The 22,424-nt window shown below is 39.2% G+C and overlaps 1 protein-coding gene and 1 long non-coding RNA gene across 2 annotated transcripts in view; both read left to right on the forward strand.

Annotated features, from left to right (window-relative positions):
• Positions 1 to 971, forward strand: part of LOC123995854 (thyrotropin-releasing hormone-degrading ectoenzyme-like) — a gene marked incomplete at its 5' end in the record, with an annotated part of 45,973 nt that extends 45,002 nt beyond the window's left edge. Inside the window, 1 exon segment of the mRNA XM_046299534.1 lies at positions 921 to 971. Within this exon segment, the coding sequence (XP_046155490.1) occupies positions 921 to 971 (51 nt within the window).
• A 2,958-nt stretch (positions 972 to 3,929) lies between these two features.
• On the forward strand, positions 3,930 to 11,413 carry LOC123994316. The gene is made up of 3 exons (XR_006831636.1): positions 3,930 to 4,065; positions 5,145 to 5,226; positions 9,624 to 11,413. It is a non-coding gene; the product is annotated as an uncharacterized LOC123994316 (long non-coding RNA).
• The last annotated feature ends 11,011 nt before the right edge of the window (positions 11,414 to 22,424 follow it).

A 22,424-nucleotide genomic window follows, 5' to 3' on the forward strand; every position in this document is an offset into this window, starting at 1 on the left:
CATGTAAAATGGTGAAGAGAAACAGGATATATATATATATATATATCAGAACAAAAGAAGTGTGAGTTCCTGGTGAACCAACGTGCTGCTGTTACCCTCCCTGCATGTAAAATGGTGAAGAGAAACAGGATATATATATATATCAGAACAAAAGAAGTGTGAGTTCCTGGTGAACCAACGTGCTGCTGTTACCCTCCTGCATGTAAAATGGTGAATTGAGAAACAGGATATATATGTCTTTTTCAGAACAAATCATTGTCTGTTGCCTGGTGAACATTTTGCCCTCCCTGCATTTGCCCTCCCTGCTATATCTACATTTGATTCGGTCTCATCAGCTTCATGCTTTCTGAGGCATGATACATGGTATTAAAACTGTATTTTTGGTCATTGAATTTAAAACATTCTCCTCCAGACTGAGTCTGTCTTAATGTGTTTCTATTTCTACGTTCTCCTCCAGACTGAGTCTGTCTTAATGGGTTTCTATTTCTACGTTCTACTCCAGACTGAGTCTATCTTAATGTGTTTCTATTTCTACGTTCTACTCAGACTGAGTCTGTCTTAATGTGTTTCTATTTCTACGTTCTACTCCAGACTGAGTCTGTCTTAATGTGTTTCTATTTCTACGTTCTACTCCAGACTGAGTCTATCTTAATGTGTTTCTATTTCTACGTTCTCCTCCAGACTGAGTCTGTCTTAATGTGTTTCTATTTCTACGTTCTCCTCTAGACTGAGTCTGTCTTAATGTGTTTTTATTTCTAATAACGTTCTCCTCTTCAGACCAGGTCTGTCTCTGATGTGTCTCTTTATTCTACGGCCTGACTGTGTCTATTGTGACTGCTGACAGCTCTATGGCCTGACTGTGTCTATTGTGACTGCTGACAGCTCTATGGCCTGACTGTGTCTATTGTGACTGCTGACAGCTCTACGGCCTGACTGTGTCTATTGTGACTGCTGACAGCTCTATGGCCTGACTGTGTCTATTGTGACTGCTGACAGCTCTATGGCCTGACTGTGTCTATTGTGACTGCTGACAGCTCTATGGCCTGACTGTGTCTATTGTGACTGCTGACAGCTCTATGGCCTGACTGTGTCTATTGTGACTGCTGACAGCTCTATGGCCTGACTGTGTCTATTGTGACTGCTGACAGCTCTATGGCCTGACTGTGTCTATTGTGACTGCTGACAGCTCTATGGCCTGACTGTGTCTATTGTGACTGCTGACAGCTCTATGGCCTGACTGTGTCTATTGTGACTGCTGACAGCTCTATGGCCTGACTGTGTCTATTGTGACTGCTGACAGCTCTACAGCCTGACTGTGTCTATTGTGACTGCTGACAGCTCTATGGCCTGACTGTGTCTATTGTGACTGCTGACAGCTCTATGGTCTGACTGTGTCTATTGTGACTGCTGACAGCTCTATGGCCTGACTGTGTCTATTGTGACTGCTGACAGCTCTATGGCCTGACTGTGTCTATTGTGACTGCTGACAGCTCTATGGCCTGACTGTGTCTATTGTGACTGCTGACAGCTCTATGGCCTGACTGTGTCTATTGTGACTGCTGACAGCTCTATGGCCTGACTGTGTCTATTGTGACTGCTGACAGCTCTATGGCCTGACTGTGTCTATTGTGACTGCTGACAGCTCTATGGCCTGACTGTGTCTATTGTGACTGCTGACAGCTCTATGGCCTGACTGTGTCTATTGTGACTGCTGACAGCTCTATGGTCTGACTGTGTCTATTGTGACTGCTGACAGCTCTATGGCCTGACTGTGTCTATTGTGACTGCTGACAGCTCTATGGCCTGACTGTGTCTATTGTGACTGCTGACAGCTCTATGGCCTGACTGTGTCTATTGTGACTGCTGACAGCTCTATGGCCTGACTGTGTCTATTGTGACTGCTGACAGCTCTATGGCCTGACTGTGTCTATTGTGACTGCTGACAGCTCTATGGTCTGACTGTGTCTATTGTGACTGCTGACAGCTCTATGGTCTGACTGTGTCTATTGTGACTGCTGACAGCTCTATGGCCTGACTGTGTCTATTGTGACTGCTGACAGCTCTATGGCCTGACTGTGTCTATTGTGACTGCTGACAGCTCTATGGCCTGACTGTGTCTATTGTGACTGCTGACAGCTCTATGGCCTGACTGTGTCTATTGTGACTGCTGACAGCTCTATGGCCTGACTGTGTCTATTGTGACTGCTGACAGCTCTATGACCTGACTGTGTCTATTGTGACTGCTGACAGCTCTATGGTCTGACTGTGTCTATTGTGACTGCTGACAGCTCTATGGTCTGACTGTGTCTATTGTGACTGCTGACAGCTCTATGGCCTGACTGTGTCTATTGTGACTGCTGACAGCTCTATGGCCTGACTGTGTCTATTGTGACTGCTGACAGCTCTATGGTCTGACTGTGTCTATTGTGACTGCTGACAGCTCTATGGTCTGACTGTGTCTATTGTGACTGCTGACAGCTCTACATTGTCCAGTGACTGTATCAGTCAGATTACTGTGTGTGACTACAGCTTACCCAGAGACTGTATCAGTCAGATTACTGCTGGACTACATTACCCAAAGACTGTTATCAGTCAGATTACTGAAATACATTATCTGGACTACATTACCCAGAGACTGTTATCAGTCAGATTACTGCTGGACTACATTACCCAAATAATTTATCAGTCAGATTACTGCTGGACTACATTACCCAGAGACTGTATCAGTCAGATTACTGCTGGACTACATTACCCAGAGACTGTATCAGTCAGATTACTGCTGGACTACATTACCCAGAGACTGTATCAGTCAGATTACTGCTGGACTACATTACCCAGAGACTGTATCAGTCAGATTACTGCTGGACTACATTACCCAGAGACTGTATCAGTCAGATTACTGCTGGACTACATTACCCAAAGACTTTATCAGTCAGATTACTGCTGGACTACATTACCCAGAGACTTTATCAGTCAGATTACTGCTGGACTACATTACCCAGAGACTGTATCAGTCAGATTACTGCTGGACTACATTACCCACAGACTGTATCAGTCAGATTACTGCTGGACTACATTACCCAGAGACTGTATCAGTCAGATTACTGCTGGACTACATTACCCAGAGACTGTATCAGTCAGATTACTGTTGGACTACATTACCCAAAGACTGTATCAGTCAGATTACTGCTGGACTACATTACCCACAGACTTTATCAGTCAGATTACTGCTGGACTATATTACCCAGAGACTTTATCAGTCAGATTAGTTTTAGTTTAGTTTATGTTTTATTTTTACAGGGACAGTGCACATTAATCAACGTTTCAGTAAAAGTGCCGGTTTTAGCCAGCCGGCTAATTTTCAACTGCAGTCCCTGGGCAGGTTATTACTGCTAGACTACATTACCCAGAGACTTTATCAATCAGATTACTGCTGAACTACATTACCCAGAGACTGTATCAGTCAGATTACTGCTGGACTACATTACCCAGAGACTGTATCAGTCAGATTACTGCTGGACTACATTACCCAAATAATTTATCAGTCAGATTACTGCTGAACTACATTACCCAGAGACTGTGCTGGACTACAGTCAGAGAGATTACTGCTGGACTACATTACCCACATACTGTATCAGTCAGATTACTGCTGGACTACATTACCCACAGATTTATCAGTCAGATTCCTGCTGGACTACATTACCCACAGATTTATCAGTCAGATTACTGCTGGATTACATTACCCAGAGAGTACTTTAAACTTCTGAATTTAGTAAGAGGTGACCATGTCTTATTGTACTTTTTGTACTCACACCAGATGTACCATTGTAAGGATGATTCCCTAAATAAACAGTGCCCTGTATGAGGACAATAATATACACTCTTTTATTCACAGTCCTTCCTCTTCTTCTTCTTATCCTCCAGGCTGCTGAATCTTTCTCTGAGCTCAGATTTGGTCCCAGATCAAGATGTCATCGATGTCATCATCCACGTGGGAAGGAACCCGCATGGAAGACACTTAGCCTGGAGGTACTTCAGGGAGAAGTGGGACATCTTGAATTCCCGGTAAGAGATTTAAGGCCTCAGAGACTGTAATATGTGTGACTTGTGTACTAACGTTCCTGTGTTGCCATAGTGATGTATTAGGGTGTTCCTGTGTTTTCGGTAGTGTGATTTGTGTACTAATGTTCCTGTGTTTCCATAGTGATGCATTATAGTATTCCTGTGTTTCCATAGTGATGTGTTATAGTGTTCCTGTGTTTCCATAGTGATGCATAGTGTTCCTGTGTTTCCATAGTGATGTGTTATAGTGTTCCTGTGTTTCCATAGTGATGCATTATAGTGTTCCTGTGTTTCCATAGTGATGTATTATAGTGTTCCTGTTGTTTCCATAGTGATGTATTATAGTGTTCCTGTTGTTTCCATAGTGATGTATTATAGTGTTCCTGTTGTTTCCATAGTGATGTATTATAGTGTTCCTGTTGTTTCCATAGTGATGTATTATAGTGTATTGTGTTTGTGTAAATGTACATGGACAATGAAGTAGATATTATGGTATGTCAGATATATTTTACAGTAAATTATTTCTACTTATATGTCTTATATGTTTGTATAATTCAGTGCTTGTTTTGCATTCTAGTTTATGGGATCTATTGGGGATGGGATCTATTGGACCATTTGGGATCTATTTAACCATTTGTAAACAAATTCACATACACTACTGTACGTGTGGATTTTGTAGAGTATCATTAAAATTGTGTTGTGATTTCAGTTGTGGTTTCAGACGATACATACTTGATGCAAACTAGATTCCAGATACTGTAGAAGTGAATGAAAATGACGGTTGATGGTTGATCTTCCCCCAGAGCTCTTTGGGACAGTGTTCAGCGAAGCCCGAGTAGAACAACAGTGTTCAGCGAAGCCCGAGTAGAACAACAGTGTTTAGCGAAGCCCGAATAGAACAACAGTGTTCAGCGAAGCCTAGAACAACAGTGTTCAGCAGTAGAACAACAGTGTTCAGCTCCCGAGTAGAACAACAGTGTTCAGCGAAGCCCGAGTAGAACAACAGTGTTCAGCGAAGCCCGAGTAGAACAACAGTGTTTGTAAAAGCCTTTCTTCACAAAACCTCTGCTCTCCATGTTTAGGTACGGAGAGGCCTTATTCATGACCTCTAAGCTAATCAGTGGGGTGACTGAATTCCTGAACACAGAGACGGAGCTGAATGAGGTATGTTTATTTATCAAGGTTCACTCAGGTGTCCCAGTCTTCAGTAACACACTGGCTTATTGTATGATGTGATATATTTAACTACATTGTAAATTACACTTTTTTTTTAAATGTGAAATAAATCTGAATATATGCTAACTTGGGTTTTTTGGCCTTTTAAATAGCAGTATGATTATAACAGGTACATGCCATTTACTAATCTGTCCTGCTCTGTTAAATTGTCTTAACATTGATTTGATGGAGACAGTCTGGTACAGAGTCTCCTTTTAAAATCCAACGTTCTCTAAAAACCATACCTTTATTTCTCACCACAAAGTAATAGTCTCTTTTTTTTAAAGTAATAGTGTTTTTCTCACTGATCAGTGGGCATCAGTACCAGTCCAGTAATCCCATCTGACAGAACCCTAGAGAAGAGACCTAAACCTTAAAGGGATGTTTTATACTGTATGAGTTTTTTGTTTGTTATTTGTTCTCTGCAGTCACTAATTGGCAAAAAAAAAGCTTTTCTGATGTTCTGAACTTCAAAGAAACTTCTTGTTTGTTTTTGTGTCTGGGAGTAATTCAAAACATCCGTCTGCATATTACGGCTTATGCATACAGTAGGCCTATATATGAGCCCAAGCCTGGAAAAAGAAAACATGAATTAAAATAATAATTGTGCTGTTACACAATACATAGACCACTGCATATTACACACGGCAGAATTATTACTATTTTTAAATACTGATTTAAGTTATCTTTGGTACAGAATTGGTCTAGCCTAAATTAAACACATTTAGAGATTTCCTACAATTATAGGGGATTTGTATTTGATTTTCAATAGTCTACTAATTGGGGATTTTTTATATTTTGATAATTATCTCACCACCATCTCCTCTTCTCTCTTCTTCGTTCCTTTCTCCAGCATGCAGAGAGAAGGGCCTGTCAACAGTTACATTAAATTTTGTTTTATTGTGAAAAGCACTGGGTAGCTGCAGGAACAGCGTTGGAGAGACCACGGCATACAGAGTACTGGGTAGATACAGGAACAGGGTAGGAGAGACCACAGCATACAGAGTACTGGGTAGATACAGGAACAGGGTTGGAGAGCCCATGACATACAGAGTACTGGGTAGATACAGGAACAGGGTTGGAGAGACCATGGCATACAGAGTACATACAGGAACAGGGTACTGAGTACTGGGTAGATACAGGAACAGGGTTGGAGAGACCATGGCATACAGAGTACTGGGTAGATACAGGAACAGGGTTGGAGAGACCACAGCATACAGAGTACTGGGTAGATACAGGAACAGGGTTGGAGAGACCATGGCATACAGAGTACTGGGTAGCTGCAGGAACAGAGTTTGAGAGACCATTTTTTTCTCTTTCCCCTGTTCCTGGCCATTTGATAATGGGCCATTCTAAATCTGAACTCATTTTATTAGTTTATATTAGTAAAGACAAGGTTAAATGGAGAATAGTCTGATGGGTGAAAATGCATTAGGGAAAGTATTCAGACCCCATTACTGTTTCCACATTGTTACGTTACCGACTTGTTTTTCAATGGATTCAATGTTTCCTTTATTACACACAATAACCCATAATCACAAAGCAAAAACAGGTTTCTACATTTTCTGGCAAAAAATAAGTGTTCAGACCCTTTACTCAGTACTTTGTTGAAGCACCTTTGGCAGCGATTACAGCCTTGATTCTTCTTGGGTGTGATGCTACAAGCTTGGCACACCTGTATTTGGTGAGTTTCTCCCATTCTTCTCTGCAGATCCTCTCAAGCTCTGTTAGGTTGGATGGGGAGTGTTGCTGCCAAGCTATTTTCAGGTCTCTCCAGAGATGTTCGATCGGGTTCAAGTCCGGGCTCTGGCTGGGCCACTCCAGGACATTCAGAAACTTGCCCTGAAGCCAATCCTACATTGACTTGACTGTGTGCTTAGGGTCGTTGTCCTGTTGGAAGGTGAACCTTCGCCCCAGTCTGAGGTCATGAGCGCTCTGGAGCAAGTTTTCATCAAGGCTCTCTTTGTACATTGCTCCGTTCATCTTTCCCTAGATCCTGACTAGTCTCCCAGTCCCTGCCGGTGAATTAACCAGAAGAAGCCTGGAAATGCAAAACACATTTATGTTGATTAACCATCGGTTACCGTGACACCTGCAGCCTGTTTTGCATTTTTAACATTTCATGACCGCCACCATGTGGGTCCTTCTGTAGCTCAGTTGGTAGAGCATGGCGCTTGTCACGCCAGGGTAGTGGGTTCGATCCCCGGGACCACCCATACGTAGAATGTATGCACACATGACTGTAAGTCGCTTTGGATAAAAGCGTCTGCTAAATGGCATATATTACCACCCTATCTGGACCAGAGATATTTTGTCTTCTTTCTTAAACATTATTTTATTCTGTAATGACCACAAGTGTCTCTGATATCTTCCAAAGTAATAATTCACAGCAAAGGACATGTTTGTCTGTTCCGCTCGGCCCAGATTCAGATTTAGGAAATCTATTTCTTTATTTACATTTTGTTTACCATTTTTTTCTCTCCCAATTGGTAGTTACAGTCTTGTCCCCTCGCTCCAATTCCCGTACGGTCTCGGGAGAAGCGAAGGTCGAGAGCCGCGCGTCCTCCAAAACACAGCCTGATAAGCAGCTTGTTGACACACTGCCCTGCTAAACCCAGAAGCCAGCCGCACCAATGTGTCGGAGGAAACACCGCACACCTGGTGACCGTGTCAGCGTGCACTGCACCCAGCCCGCCACAGAACGCGATGGGACAAGGGCATCCCGGCCGCCCAAATCCTCCACTTACCCGGACAACGCTGGGCCAATTCTCTGCCGCCTCATGGGCCTCCCAGGCGCGGCCCGGCTGCGACACAGCCTGGGATTTGAACCAGTGTCTGTAGTGACGCCTCTAGCACATTGCAATGCAGCAGCTGCGCCCCTCGGGAGGTGAAGATCTAGTCTTTTTTTACATGTTTTTGATTGAAGCACTTCTCAGTAGTTTGTATTCAGACTTACCATATGGAGGTGCTTAACTGACTTTGCAGCTGTGGCTCCCTTGCGGGCACTGAATAAATTTAATTCGACAGCTGAATACCCTCCCATATGCTGGCCAAAAAAATATTTTCTCATGAATTGGTCATTCAATAGGGTTTTCAGTACATTTATCTAGTGCTATCTCTTTAAATACTGTTTACTTTCAATTAGAATCTTCTTGACAGAATATATATATATGAAGAGAACAGATTCAGAATAGGGATGAAAGAATGCCACTACTACTGTGAATACACACATCTTCCTCTCCTTTCCAGCACCAATTGTTAAATCTATAAATAATCAGATGTAGATTATTTAGGGTTGGGAACGTAAGAATGAATCAAACATAAGCCTTTACGGTGAACCTAAAAACTACAGGAACGTGTGCAATAGAAGTAGAACCAGGAATCTATAAATCTACCCTCAGTAATCACGGACCTGGTGTGCCAGGCTCCAGGTTTAACCTGCTTCTATTCGGTCTGACTTGTAATCTGTTTAATATGATCCACTATTGCCAGAGACCCCCAGGAACAACCACACGGACGTGACAGAATGAAGACAGGTACATTAACCATGTCAGGATGACATGATATAAAATGTTGGCTTCAGAATAGAGAATAAAGTGGCTGGGTTTTTTTTCTTCTTCTCACTTGGAACCCGGCAGGTTGTTCGACCTTATTCATCGTTTTCCTTGCGTTTTTAAAGGTGGTGGAATTATGAGGGAATTAAGTCAAGGTCAGAATACGGTTTATCTGAAGACACACTTCCACAAGGGCTCAGTTTTCTTTGCTCTCCATCCCAAAATGCGTACCTTTTCCCCACACATAAATTCAAGGTCGGATTACACGCAGAGAGAAAAGCTCATGAAATGGAAATAAAGTTACATTTACGTGGAAGTAACTCTGGTCTGAATTCTTCTGCCCCTTCTGCAGCTTTGTTTTGGGTCTAACGTTTGAATTATTTCCCAGAATGCACTTTAAAACGTATCTAGAGTACCTAGACACTAGATACACACAGTATTCTTTCCAACAGGTATGCTTGCTGATTGTTTTGGGTCTAACGTTTGAATTATTTCCCAGAATGCACTTTAAAACGTATCTAGAATACCTAGACACTAGATACACACAGTATTCTTTCCAACAGGTATGCTTGCTGGTTGTTTTGGGTCTAACGTTTGAATTATTTCCCAGAATGCACTTTAAAACGTATCTAGAGTACCTAGACACTAGATACACACAGTATTCTTTCCATCAGGTATGCTTCCTGGTTTTGTTGCCCAGAATGGATACCCTCACACACAGTATTCTTTCCATGACTTCTGTTGTTGCCTGGATACCCTCACCTGTCTGTTCCTGTCTGTTCCCTTCTTCAGCTGAAGGAGTTTATCCAGATCAGTGGAGGTGGAGCGGGGCCGGCGTTGGCCCGGGCCGTGGAGATCGTGGAGGCCAACGTGAGATGGCACAGTCTCTACGAACGCCAGATCTTCCAGTGGCTAAGGAAGTCTCCCAACGGTTAACACACAGCCAACAGGGTTCAGCCCAAGCACGGCATCTCTCTGACACTATTACAGACCCAACAACATCAGGCGGAGAAAAAAAATAGCAGAAAAAAACAGTTTCAACATGAATATGTTAATTTGAATTGCAAAATAAGACATTTTCCCCACCTCCCCCCCCCCCCCTCATCAAAACTTGATGAGAAAGTGACTGGCAAACCGGAGAGAGAGGAAACAGTGAAGACAGACGACGTGATTGGCTCAGATGACCTTAGTCTGACCGATCGTTTGGAAGGTGGATTTGATTAGGTATAAATATTGCATGGTGGCATTCATCTCCAGTGACAGCTTTCTTTTTTCAACGCATGGTTTTCACCCCCCCTCTCCTCTGATTGGTTTTCCACTAAGCTGACCCCTGTGACCTTTTCAATGACCTTTGAACCTCCGGTCAACTCTTTAGTAGCCTATGGGGAGAATGACAAACTAGAGCTACAAGAGGCACGAGAAGAGGACCTGGCGGCATTATGATACCAACTGTGACAAGCACAAGTATTATCAATTTTTTTGTTCAATGCTGACAATCATTATTTTGATTGGGACAACAGCAACAAAAATATATATAAATTATAACGAAATAAAAGAATATGTACCTAAATGTTTTGGACCTTAATCTTCTCCTTTGAGCCATACTGAGGTGGACTTTGTGACGTCTGGAACATTTAGACAGGGGGGGACGTGGCGGCTGAAGGGATGTTCATTGTTGTGCGTGTTGTGTTCCATAATAACTTATCCTCCTTCCTCAGCCAATAAGGTTTCTCTAAATGACATGACGCCAGGGGGAGACTCTGCAGAACCCAGGAGGCAGTTTGGAAGCAGGAACAAGGGGACTCCCCATAACCCGAAAGAGTCACTATGGATTATTGATCGATTCTCGTTAAATGACATCATTTATATTTGCTTGTGGATTATACCGTCTTGGTGTTTGAGTGAAAATAAAAAATGAAACTGTTGTGAGTTGCAGGTTGATATTCTGTGTGCAAAATGGTCCACGTTGCTGATGGGACTGAGAGCCAGTGGATACAGTCTGTGTGAGCCGCGGTGTAGTAATGCTGACATATAGAAAAGTACGTTGTTTTGGTTGAAACGTCATGCTTGGGTTTTCATGTGACGCTAATTACTTCATAAAAAGGTTTCACTCAGAAACCGTATTTTAAGCAAAAGCAGAGGAAATATTCTACAATATTCCTGACAAAATATTAATAGTTTTGTTGCTACCCTGCAAAGCCCGGTAAACTTAACAGGCCGATGCTAACAGCTAGCTGGATATACTCTGTGGACTCGTTTCATGAAGAATAGAACATAATAATGAGTTTTTACTGTTGACACTTGGCTGGTAGAGCAAATCCCCATTGGGTTTACTGGGGAGTCCATTGGTCTTATTTTCTGTGTAAAAGTCAGTGCTATTTATATCCTCTATGGCTAATCCTTGATACTGTAGACCTCAAGAAGAAAACTGTTGCAGCCCTTCACCATCTTTTCCTTTCTTGTTGTTGTTTTGATGTGTTAAAAAAGTTTTTTTTTCTAAATGAGGGACTATATTGTTCTGTGTTTTGAGCAGAGCAGCAATGGGATTTTAACGCTGATAAATAAATTATTTTGTACAGTAACGCAACGCTGCCTGACTGTGTCTGTCATTATGTGTGAGAGAGAGAGACAGAGATGGAGAGAGGGACAGAGAGAGAGAGAGAGAGAGAGAGAGAGACAGAGGGAGAGAGAGAGACAGAGATGGAGAGAGAGAGACAGAGGAGAGAGACAGAGAGAGACAGATAGAGAGACAGAGGGAGAGAGAGAGAGACAGATGGAGAGAGAGAGACCGAGGGACAGAGAGGGATAGACAGAGAGAGACAGATAGAGAGAAACCGAGGGACAGAGAGAGAGAGAGAGATGGAGAGAGACAGACAGAGAGAGACAGATAGAGAGACAGAGGGACAGAGAGATGGAGAGACAGAGAGAGAGAGACAGATAGAGAGACCGAGGGACAGAGAGACAGAGAGATGGAGAGACAGACAGAGAGAGACAGATAGAGAGACCGAGGGACAGAGAGATGGAGAGAGACAGAGAGAGAGAGAGACAGATAGAGAGACCGAGGGACAGAGAGACAGAGAGATGGAGAGAGACAGAGAGAGAGAGACAGATAGAGAGACCGAGGGACAGAGAGACAGAGAGATGGAGAGACAGAGAGAGAGACAGATAGAGAGACAGAGAGACAGAGAGATGGAGACAGACAGAGAGAGACCGAGGGACAGAGAGACAGAGAGATGGAGAGAGACAGAGAGAGAGAGACAGATAGAGAGACCGAGGGACAGAGGACACAGAGAGACAGAGAGATGGAGAGAGGGACAGAGAGAGAGAGACAGATAGAGAGACCGAGGGACAGAGAGACAGAGAGATGGAGAGAGACAGAGAGAGAGAGGGACAGAGAGATGGAGAGAGACCGAGGGACAGAGAGACAGAGAGATGGAGAGACAGACAGATAGAGAGACCGAGGGACAGAGAGATGAGAGAGACAGAGAGAGAGAGAGAGAGAGACAGATAGTTTGTGTTTGCTCTGCAGCTGACTCCACTACATTTCCATTTTGTCTTGATGGACCAATTCTCAAGGAACCAAAAGGAAAAAGTGTGAGGAAAAGGCTTGGTCATTTTACTTGCTGAATTAAGCCACACGGTATATTTTAGAGATCATCAACTAGATTCATAAAGGTATTGATTGTCACACATGATCTACAATCAGCGATGGACAACAGAGCAGTAAACAGTAAACAGTGGTAAATGAAGATTGAAGATGAGAGGTAAATGAAGAGAGAATGTATACTTAATGTATTTTTCGTGATTCGTGCGTTTATTTGTCATTTAGTACCTGCCTTACTCTGTCACCTTGTAGAATGTATTGTTAGTATAATGTTAGTATTAGTATAATGTTAGTATTAGTATAATGTTAGTATTAGTATGTTAGTATTAGTATAGTATAATTAGTATAGTATACAGTATAATGTTAGTATTAGTATAATGTTAGTATTAGTATAGTATGTTAGTATTAGTATTAGTATAATGTTAGTATTAGTATTAGTATAATGTTAGTATTAGTATTAGTATAATGTTAATGTAGTTTAGTATTAGTATAATGTTAGTATTAGTATTAGTATAGTATTAGTATAATGTTAGTATTAGTATAATGTTAGTATTAGTATTAGTATAATGTTAGTATTAGTATAGTATAATGTTAGTATTAGTATAGTATATAGTATAATAATGTTAGTATTAGTTAGTTAGTTAGTATAATGTTAGTATTAGTATAATAATGTTAGTATTAGTATAGTATAATGTTAGTATTAGTATAATAATGTTAGTATTAGTATAGTATAATGTTAGTATTAGTATTAGTATAATGTTAGTATTAGTATTAGTATAATGTTAGTATTAGTATTAGTATAATGTTAGTATTAGTATTAGTATAATGTTAGTATTAGTATTAGTATTAGTATATTAGTATAATGTTAGTATTAGTATTAGTATAATGTTAGTATAATGTTAGTATTAGTATTAGTATAATGTTAGTTTTAGTATAATGTTAGTATTAGTATTAGTATAATGTTAGTATTAGTATTAGTATAATGTTAGTATTAGTATATAGTATTTAGTATTAATAATGTTAGTATTAGTATTAGTATAATGTTAGTATTAGTATTAGTATAATAGTAATGTATAATGTTATATAGTATTAGTATAATGTTAGTATTAGTATTAGTATAATGTTAGTATTAGTATTAGTATAATGTTAGTATTAGTATTAGTATGTTAGTATTAGTATTAGTATAATGTTAGTATTAGTATTAGTATAATGTTAGTATTAGTATTAGTATAATGTTAGTATTAGTATTAATGTTATAATGTTAGTATAATGTTAGTATTAGTATAATGTTAGTATAATTAGTATAATGTATTAGTATTAGTATAATGTTAGTATTAGTATTAATATTATGTTAGTATTAGTATTAGTATAATGTTAGTATTAGTATATAATAGTATTAGTATTAGTATAATGTTAGTGTTAGTATTAGTATTAGTATAATGTTAGTATTAGTATAATAATGTTAGTATTAGTATTAGTATAATGTTAGTATTAGTATTAGTATAATGTTAGTATTAGTATTAGTATAATGTTAGTATTAGTATTAGTATAATGTTAGTATTAGTATTAGTATAATGTTAGTATTAGTATAATGTTAGTATAATGTTAGTATTAGTATTAGTATATTAGTAGTATTAGTATAATGTTAGTATTAGTATTAGTATAATGTTAGTATTAGTATTAGTATAATGTTAGTATTAGTATTAATAATGTTAGTATTAGTATTAGTATAATGTTAGTATTAGTATTAGTATAATGTTAGTATTAGTATTAATGTTAGTATTAATATAATGTTAGTATTAGTTTAGTATAATGTTAGTATATAGTATAAGTATAATGTTAGTATTAGTATTAGTATAATGTTAGTATTAGTATTAGTATAATGTTAGTAATAATGTTAGTATTAGTATTAGTATAATTAGTATAATGTTATATAGTATTAGTATAATGTTAGTATTAGTATTAGTATAATGTTAGTATTAGTATTAGTATAATGTTAGTATTAGTATTAGTATAATGTTAGTATTAGTATTAGTATAGTATTTAGTATTAGTATTAGTATAATGTTAGTATTAGTATTAGTATAATGTTAGTATTAGTATTAGTATAATGTTAGTATTAGTATTAGTATAATGTTAGTATTAGTATTAATGTTAGTATTAGTATAATGTTAGTATTAGTATTAGTATAATGTTAGTATTAGTATTAGTATAATGTTAGTATTAGTATTAGTATAATGTTAGTATTAGTATTGTAGTATAATGTTAATGTAGTATAGTATTAGTATAATGTTAGTATTAGTATTAGTATAATGTTAGTATTAGTATTAGTATAATGTTAGTATTAGTATTAGTATAATGTTAGTAGTATAATGTTAGTATTAGTATAATGTTAGTATTAGTATTAGTATAATGTTAGTATTAGTATTAGTATAATGTTATATTAGTGTATAATGTTAGTATTAGTATTAGTATAATGTTAGTATTAGTATTAGTATAATGTTAGTATTAGTATTAGTATAATGTTAGTATTAGTATTAGTATAATGTTAAGTATTAGTATTAGTATTAGTATTAGTATAATGTTAGTATTAGTATTAGTATAATGTATATTTAGTATATAATGTTAGTATTAGTATATAATGTTAGTATGTTAGTATTTAGTATTAGTATAATGTTAGTATTAGTATTAGTATAATGTTAGTATTAGTATTAGTATAATGTTAGTATTAGTATAGTATAATGTTAGTATTAGTATAATAATGTTAGTATTAGTATTAGTATAATGTTAGTATAGTATTAGTATAATGTTAGTATTAGTATTAGTATAATGTTAGTATTAGTATAATAATGTTAGTATTAGTATTAGTATAATGTTAGTATTAGTATTAGTATAATGTTAGTATTAGTATTAGTATAATGTTAGTATTAGTAGTATAATGTTAGTATTAGTATTAGTATAATTAGTATAATGTTAGTATTAGTATTAGTATAATGTTAGTATTAGTATTAGTATAATGTTAGTATAATGTTAGTATTAGTATTAGTATAATGTTAGTATTAGTATTAGTATAATGTTAGTAAGTATAATGTTAGTATTAGTATTAGTATAGTATTAGTATAGTATAATGTTAGTATTAGTATTAGTATAATGTTAGTATTAGTGTATTAGTATTAGTATAATGTTAGTATTAGTAGTATAATGTTAGTATTAGTATTAGTATAATATTAGTTAATGTATATAGTATAAATGTTAGTATTATTAGTATAATGTTAGTATTAGTATTAATGTATAATGTTAGTATTTAGTATTAGTATTAATGTTTAGTATTAGTATTAGTATAAATGTTAGTATTAGTATTAGTATAATGTTAGTATTAGTTAGTTAGTATAATGTTAGTATTAGTATTAGTATAATGTTAGTATTAGTATTAGTATAATGTTAGTATTAGTATTAGTATAATGTTAGTATTAGTATTAGTATAATGTTAGTATTAGTATTAGTATAATGTTAGTATTAGTATTAGTATAATGTTAGTATTAGTATAATAATGTATTAGTATAATGTTAGTATTAGTATAATGTTAGTACTAGTATTAGTTTTAGTATAATGTTAGTATTAGTATTAGTATAATGTTAGTATTAGTTTTAGTATAATGTTAGTATTAGTATTAGTATAATGTTAGTATTAGTTTTAGTATAATGTTAGTATTAGTATAATGTTAGTACTAGTATTAGTATAATGTTAGTATTAGTATAATGTTAGTATTAGTATTAGTATAATGTTAGTATTAGTTTTAGTATAATGTTAGTATTAGTTTTAGTATAATGTTAGTACTAGTATTAGTATTAGTATAATGTTAGTACTAGTATTAGTTTTAGTATAATGCTTTCTCTATGTAATCCAGTGTTATTAAGGCATATTTGTTTTCCCAAAATGAAGTCTGTAAAAGTAATTTAGAAATACAGTGCATTTGGAAAAGTATTCTGACCCCTTGACTTTTTCCACATTTTTACAAATTTATAAAAAATAAAAACCGGAAATATAACATTTACATAAGTATTCAGACCCTTTATTCGGGACTTTGTTGAAGCACCTTGGGCAGCGATTACAGCCTTGAGTCTTCTTGGGAATGACTCTACAAGCTTGGCTCACCTGTATTTGGGGAGTTTCTCCCATTCTTCTTTGCAGATCCTCTCAAGCTCTGTCAGGTTGGATGGGGAGCGTCACTGCACAGCTATTTTCAGGTCTCTCCAGAGATGTTTGATCGGGTTCAAGTCTGGGCTCTGGCTCGGCCACTCAAGTACATTCAGAAACTTGTCCCGAAATCATATCAAAATCAAATCAAATGTATTTATATAGCCCTTCTTACATCAGCTGATATCTCAAAGTGATTTACAGAAACCTAGCCTAAAACCGCAAACAGCAAGCAATGCAGGTGTAGAGGCACGGTGGCTAGGAAAAACTCCCTAGAAAGGCCAGAACCTAGGAAGAAACCTAGAGGAATCAGGCTATGAGGGGTGGCCAGTCCTCTTCTGGCTGTGCCAGGTGGAGATTATAACAGAACATGGCCAAGATGTTACAATGTTCATAAATGACCAGCAGGGTCAAATAATAATAATCACAGTGGTTGTCGAGGGTGCAGCAAGTCAGCACCTCAGGAGTAAATGTCAGTTGGCTTTTCATAGCCGGTCATTCAGAGTATCTCTACCGCTCCTGCTGTCTCTAGAGAGTTGAAAACAGCAGGTCTGGGACAGGTAGCACGTCCGGTGAACAGATCAGGATTCCATAGCCGCAGAACAGTTGAAACTGGAGCAGCAGCACGACCAGGTGGACTGGGGACAACAAGGAGTCATCATGCCAGGTAGTCCTGAGGCATGGTCCTAGGGCTCAGGTCCTCCGAGAGAGAGAAAGAAAGAGAGAATTCGAGAGAGCATACTTAAATTCACACAGGACACCGGATAGGACAGGAGAAATACTCCAGATATAACAGACTGACCCTAGCCCACCGACACATAAACTACTGCAGCATAAATACTGGAGGCTGAGACAGGAGGGGTCAGGAGACACTGTGGCCCCATCCGATGATACCCCCGGACAGGGCTGAACAGGCAGGATTTAACTCCACCCACTTTGCCGAAGCATAGCCCCCACACGACTAGAGGGATATCTTCAACCACCAACTTACCTTCCGGAGACAAGGACGAGTATAGCCCACAAAGATCTCCGCCACGGCCTAACCCAAGGTGGGGCGCCAATCCAGACAGGAAGATCACGTCAATGACTCAACCCACTCAAATGACGCACCCCTCCTAGGGACGGCATGGAAGAGCACCAGTAAGCCAGTGACTCAGCCCCTGTAATAGGGGGCCACTCCTGCATTGTATTGGCTGTGTGCTTAGGGTCATTGTCCTGTTGGAAGGTCAACCTTCGCCCCAGTCTGAAGTCTTGAGCGCTTAGGAGCAGGTTTTCATCAAGGATCTCTCTGTACTTTGCTCCGTTCATCTTTCCGTCGATTATGACTGGTCTCCTAGTCTCTGCCGCTGAAAAACATCCCCACACCAGGATGCTGCCACCACCATGATACACCATAGGAATGGTGCCAGGTTTCCTCCAGACGTGGCGCTTGGCATTCAGGCCAAAGAGTTAATCTTGATGTCATTAGACCAGAGAAAATTGTTTCTCATGGTTTGAGAGTCCTTTAGGTGCCTTTTGGCAAACTCCAAGTGGGCTGTCATGTGCCTTTTACTGAGGAATGGCTTCCGTCTGGCCACTCTACCTTAAAGGCCCGAATTGGTGGAGTGCTGCAGAGATGGTTGTCCTTCTGGAAGGTTCTCCCACCTCCACAGAGAAACTCTGGAGCTCCATCAGAGTTACCATCATGTTCTAGGAAGAGTCTTGGTGGTTCAATATGTCTTCCATTTAAGAATGATGGAGGGCAGTGTCTTCTTGGGGACCTTCAATGCTGCAGAAATGTTTTGGTACCCTTACCCAGATCTGTACCTCGACACAATCCTGTCTCGGAGCTCTACGGACAAGTCCTTCGACCTTATGGCTTGGTTTTTGCTCTGACATGCCATGTCAACTGTGGGACCTTACATAGACAGATGTGTGCCTTTCCAAAATCATGTCCAGTCAATTGAATGTATCACAGGTGGACTCCAATCAAGTTGTAGAAACATCTCAAGGATGATCAATGGAAACAGGATGCACCTGATCTCAATGTCGAGTCTCATAGCAAAGGGTCTGAAGACTTATGTAAACAAGGTATTTCTCTTTTTTTGTAAACAGCGAAATGGCTCCAATAGTTTTTACACCATTCTATTTTCCCATGGGGGATTTTAGAAACACTTAAAATAATGGCTGTGTGTGGTGTAGGCTTACCTTTGTGTGGTGTTTCAATAACTATTTAAATCTCTCAGATTCAAAAATGCTAATGGGCATCAAAGTAGACATCTTGCAAAACTACAAATCCCTGCAAGCTCCTGCATGTCTTCTCTAGCTGACACCTTTGCTAATAGGTATTGTGTCAATTTAACACTTGCACAAGACAGTTCACAAAATTGTCCATATAAAGAAATTTAGCCAATTTATGAATTACTAAATTTAGCTAACATTAGATAGTTAATCCAGAGATTCCTTCAATCAATCAAATGTATTTATAAAGCCCTTCGTACATCAGCTGATATCTCAAAGTGCTGTACAGAAACCCAGCCTAAAACCCCAAACAGCAAGCAATGCAGGTGTAGAAACACGGTGGCTAGGAAAATCTCCCTAGAAAGGCCAGAACCTAGGACGACACCTGGGGTTCGCCAGTCCTCTTCTGGCTGTGCCGGATGGAGATTATAACAGAACATGACCATGAAGGCCAGATTGTTCTTCAAGATGTTCAAACGTTCATAGATGACCAACAGGATCAAATAAAGTATCACAGTGGTAAATCCCAGGAGTAAATGTCAGTTGGCTTTGCCTCGATTCGGCAGTCTCATACAGATCATCATGACATGTGTAGTTCTTTATGATAGCCACATTAGCATTTAATTAGCATTTCATTTGTCAAGGGGGTAAATATAGCCGCACAAAATCTAATAATGAATTTTAAAAAACACAGATCAATATTCAACTTCAATCCATGAAATATTGGAAAGTGGAAAGAAAGTGAGCAAAAGGGGTTGAACAATAATCAATAATCCTATAAATCTACCCATGATTCTCAGTAATCACGGCGCAGCAGGACCACGGTCCAGTCGTGGTGAACCGTGAGTCAGGCTCCAGGTTTAACCTGCTACGTGTGGTCTGAGTTTCATACTGATTACAATAGGCTACATGTCCCAAATTATTGCGGAACGTTAGCCGCTAATGAGCCGCTAATGCTAACGGTACCTCGGGAACAACCACGCTGTTACGGTTTTCTTCCGTTGAAGGAGAGTCGGACCAAAATGCAGCGTGGTTAGTTCGATACATCTTTAATGACGAAGAAAACACGAACATTACAAAAAACAACAAACGGAATGTGAAAACCTATACAGCCTATCTGGTGACAACTAACACAGAGACAGGAACAATCACCCACGACATACTCAAAGAATATGTCTGCCTAAATATGGTTCCCAATCAGAGACAACGATAATCACCTGACTCTGATTGAGAACCGCCTCAGGCAGCCATAGACTATGCTAGACACCCCACAAAAACCCCATGACAAAAATGCACCACAATAACCCATGTCACACCCTGGCCTGACCAAATAAATGAAGACAAACATACATACTTCGACCAGGGCGTGACAGAGGAAATAAAGGTAAACGGAATGAAATGATGTGACATGTACAGAAAACGAAAAGTGACGTTTTATATGTGACTGACGGTGGCTCCTGATAGCGGCTAACATTTAACATGATACAAACTGTGAAGTAAAAACGTAGAAAAAGCTTTGGGAATAGAATTCAACCATTCTAAAGCACATACATCATCTGGGCAGGTGTCACACCCTGACCATAGTTTGCTTTGTATGTTCTATGTTTTGTTTGGTCAGGGTGTGATCGGAGTGGGCATTATATGTTACATGTCTAGTTTGTCTGTTTCTGTGTTTGGGCCTGATATGGTTCTCAATCAGAGGCAGGTGTTAGTCATTGTCTCTGATTGGGAGTCATATTTAGGTAGCCTGTTTGGTGTTGGGTTTTGTGGGTGATTGTTCCTGTCTTTGTGTTTGTTACACCAGATAGGGCTGTTTTTTTTTCACATTTCTTGTTTTGTATATTGTTCATTTATCATCTTCATTAAAGATGTATCACAATCACCACGCTGCGTTTTGGTCCGCCTCTCCTTCAACAGAAGAAAGCCGTGACAGCAGATTCAACCCTACAGGAGCCTATAGCTTGGGTCTCAATTTCATCCACGCAGATTACGAGGGCAATTCGGAATAAGGGCACAGCTATTGAGAGCCGACTTCACTGTGGAAAAAGGGGCCGTAATCCATGTCGTGTTGATATGATTTTCAGTTTGCTTCCATACGGCTGGTTTGACATTGGTCTCCAGGGATTCAAAGGAAAATGTATCTAAAACAGTTACTATCTGTATTCTCTAAACTCATTTACACAGATCGTATCAAAAGCTCTCATCTATTTATAAATCACAGTGCATGGAGAATGTTGACATTTTTTAGCCCCCTTTTTCGATCTTGTGTCATCGCTGCAACTCTTCCCAATAGGCTTGGGAGATGAAGGTCGAGTCACGAGTCCTCCGAAACATGACCCGCTAAACCGCACTTCTTAATAACATCCGCCTGCTTAGCCCAGAAGCTAGCCGCACCAATGTGTCAGAGGAAACACTGTTCAACTGACGACGATGTCAGCCTGCAGGTCCCCGGCGCGCCACAAGGAGTCGCTAGAGCGTGATGAGCCAACTGAAGCCCCCCCCCCCGGACAAATCCTCCCCTAACCTGGACGACGCTGGGCCAACTGTGCGCCGCCTTATGGGATTCCCGATCACGGACGGTTGTGATACAGTTTAGGATCGAACCCAGGTCTGTAGTGAGTCCTCTAGCACCGCGATGTTGTGCTTTAGACAGCTACCCAACTCCGGAGGCCCCAGAATGCTGTTATTTCTATCGGACAAAAAGAAAGTAGATTATTTTTCCACTTGGAACTGGCAGGTTCACTTAACCCGCTGTTCATTTGGGTTGGAGATCAAAGAAATAAAGATTTTTTTTAGAGTTGTCTCTCCAGATACGCTGTGCTCTGACTTTGACTTCATTCTCTCCTAATTCCACCATCTTTACGCACCAGGAACCCATGAATAAGGTTAATAGCATAATATTATCCATCTTAAGTTCATGGTCAGAATACGTGTAGAGAGAAAAGCGCATAAAAAGGGAATTACCTTCCATTTATCCACAATGAACTCAGGTGGGAATCAGCCCCATGGGCATAGATACTATACCTGTTTGCTCCCTCACGGTTGGAGAGCTATATGTCGTACAGAGAGTTTATCTCCCTCCTACCACTACCCAGTATCTCCTAACATATTACAGAGTTTATCTCCTCCTACCACTACCCAGTATCTCCTAACATCACACAGAGTTTATCTCCTCCTACCACTACCCAGTATCTCCTAACATATTACAGAGTTTATCTCCTCCTACCACTACCACAGTATCTCCTAACATCACACAGAGTTTATCTCCTCCTACCACTACCCAGTATCTCCTAACATATTACAGAGTTTATCTCCTCCTACCACTACCCAGTATCTCCTAACATATTACAGAGTTTATCTCCTCCTACCACTACCCAGTATCTCCTAACATCACACAGAGTTTATCTCCTCCTACCACTACCCAGTATCTCCTAACATCACACAGAGTTTATCTCCTCCTACCACTACCCAGTATCTCCTAACATATTACAGAGTTTATCTCCTCCTACCACTACCCAGTATCTCCTAACATCACACAGAGAGTTTATCTCCTCCTACCACTACCCAGTATCT

The sequence above is a fragment of the Oncorhynchus gorbuscha genome, linkage group LG14 (assembly GCF_021184085.1).
Source record: "Oncorhynchus gorbuscha isolate QuinsamMale2020 ecotype Even-year linkage group LG14, OgorEven_v1.0, whole genome shotgun sequence".
Classification (NCBI taxonomy): Eukaryota; Metazoa; Chordata; class Actinopteri; order Salmoniformes; family Salmonidae; genus Oncorhynchus; species Oncorhynchus gorbuscha.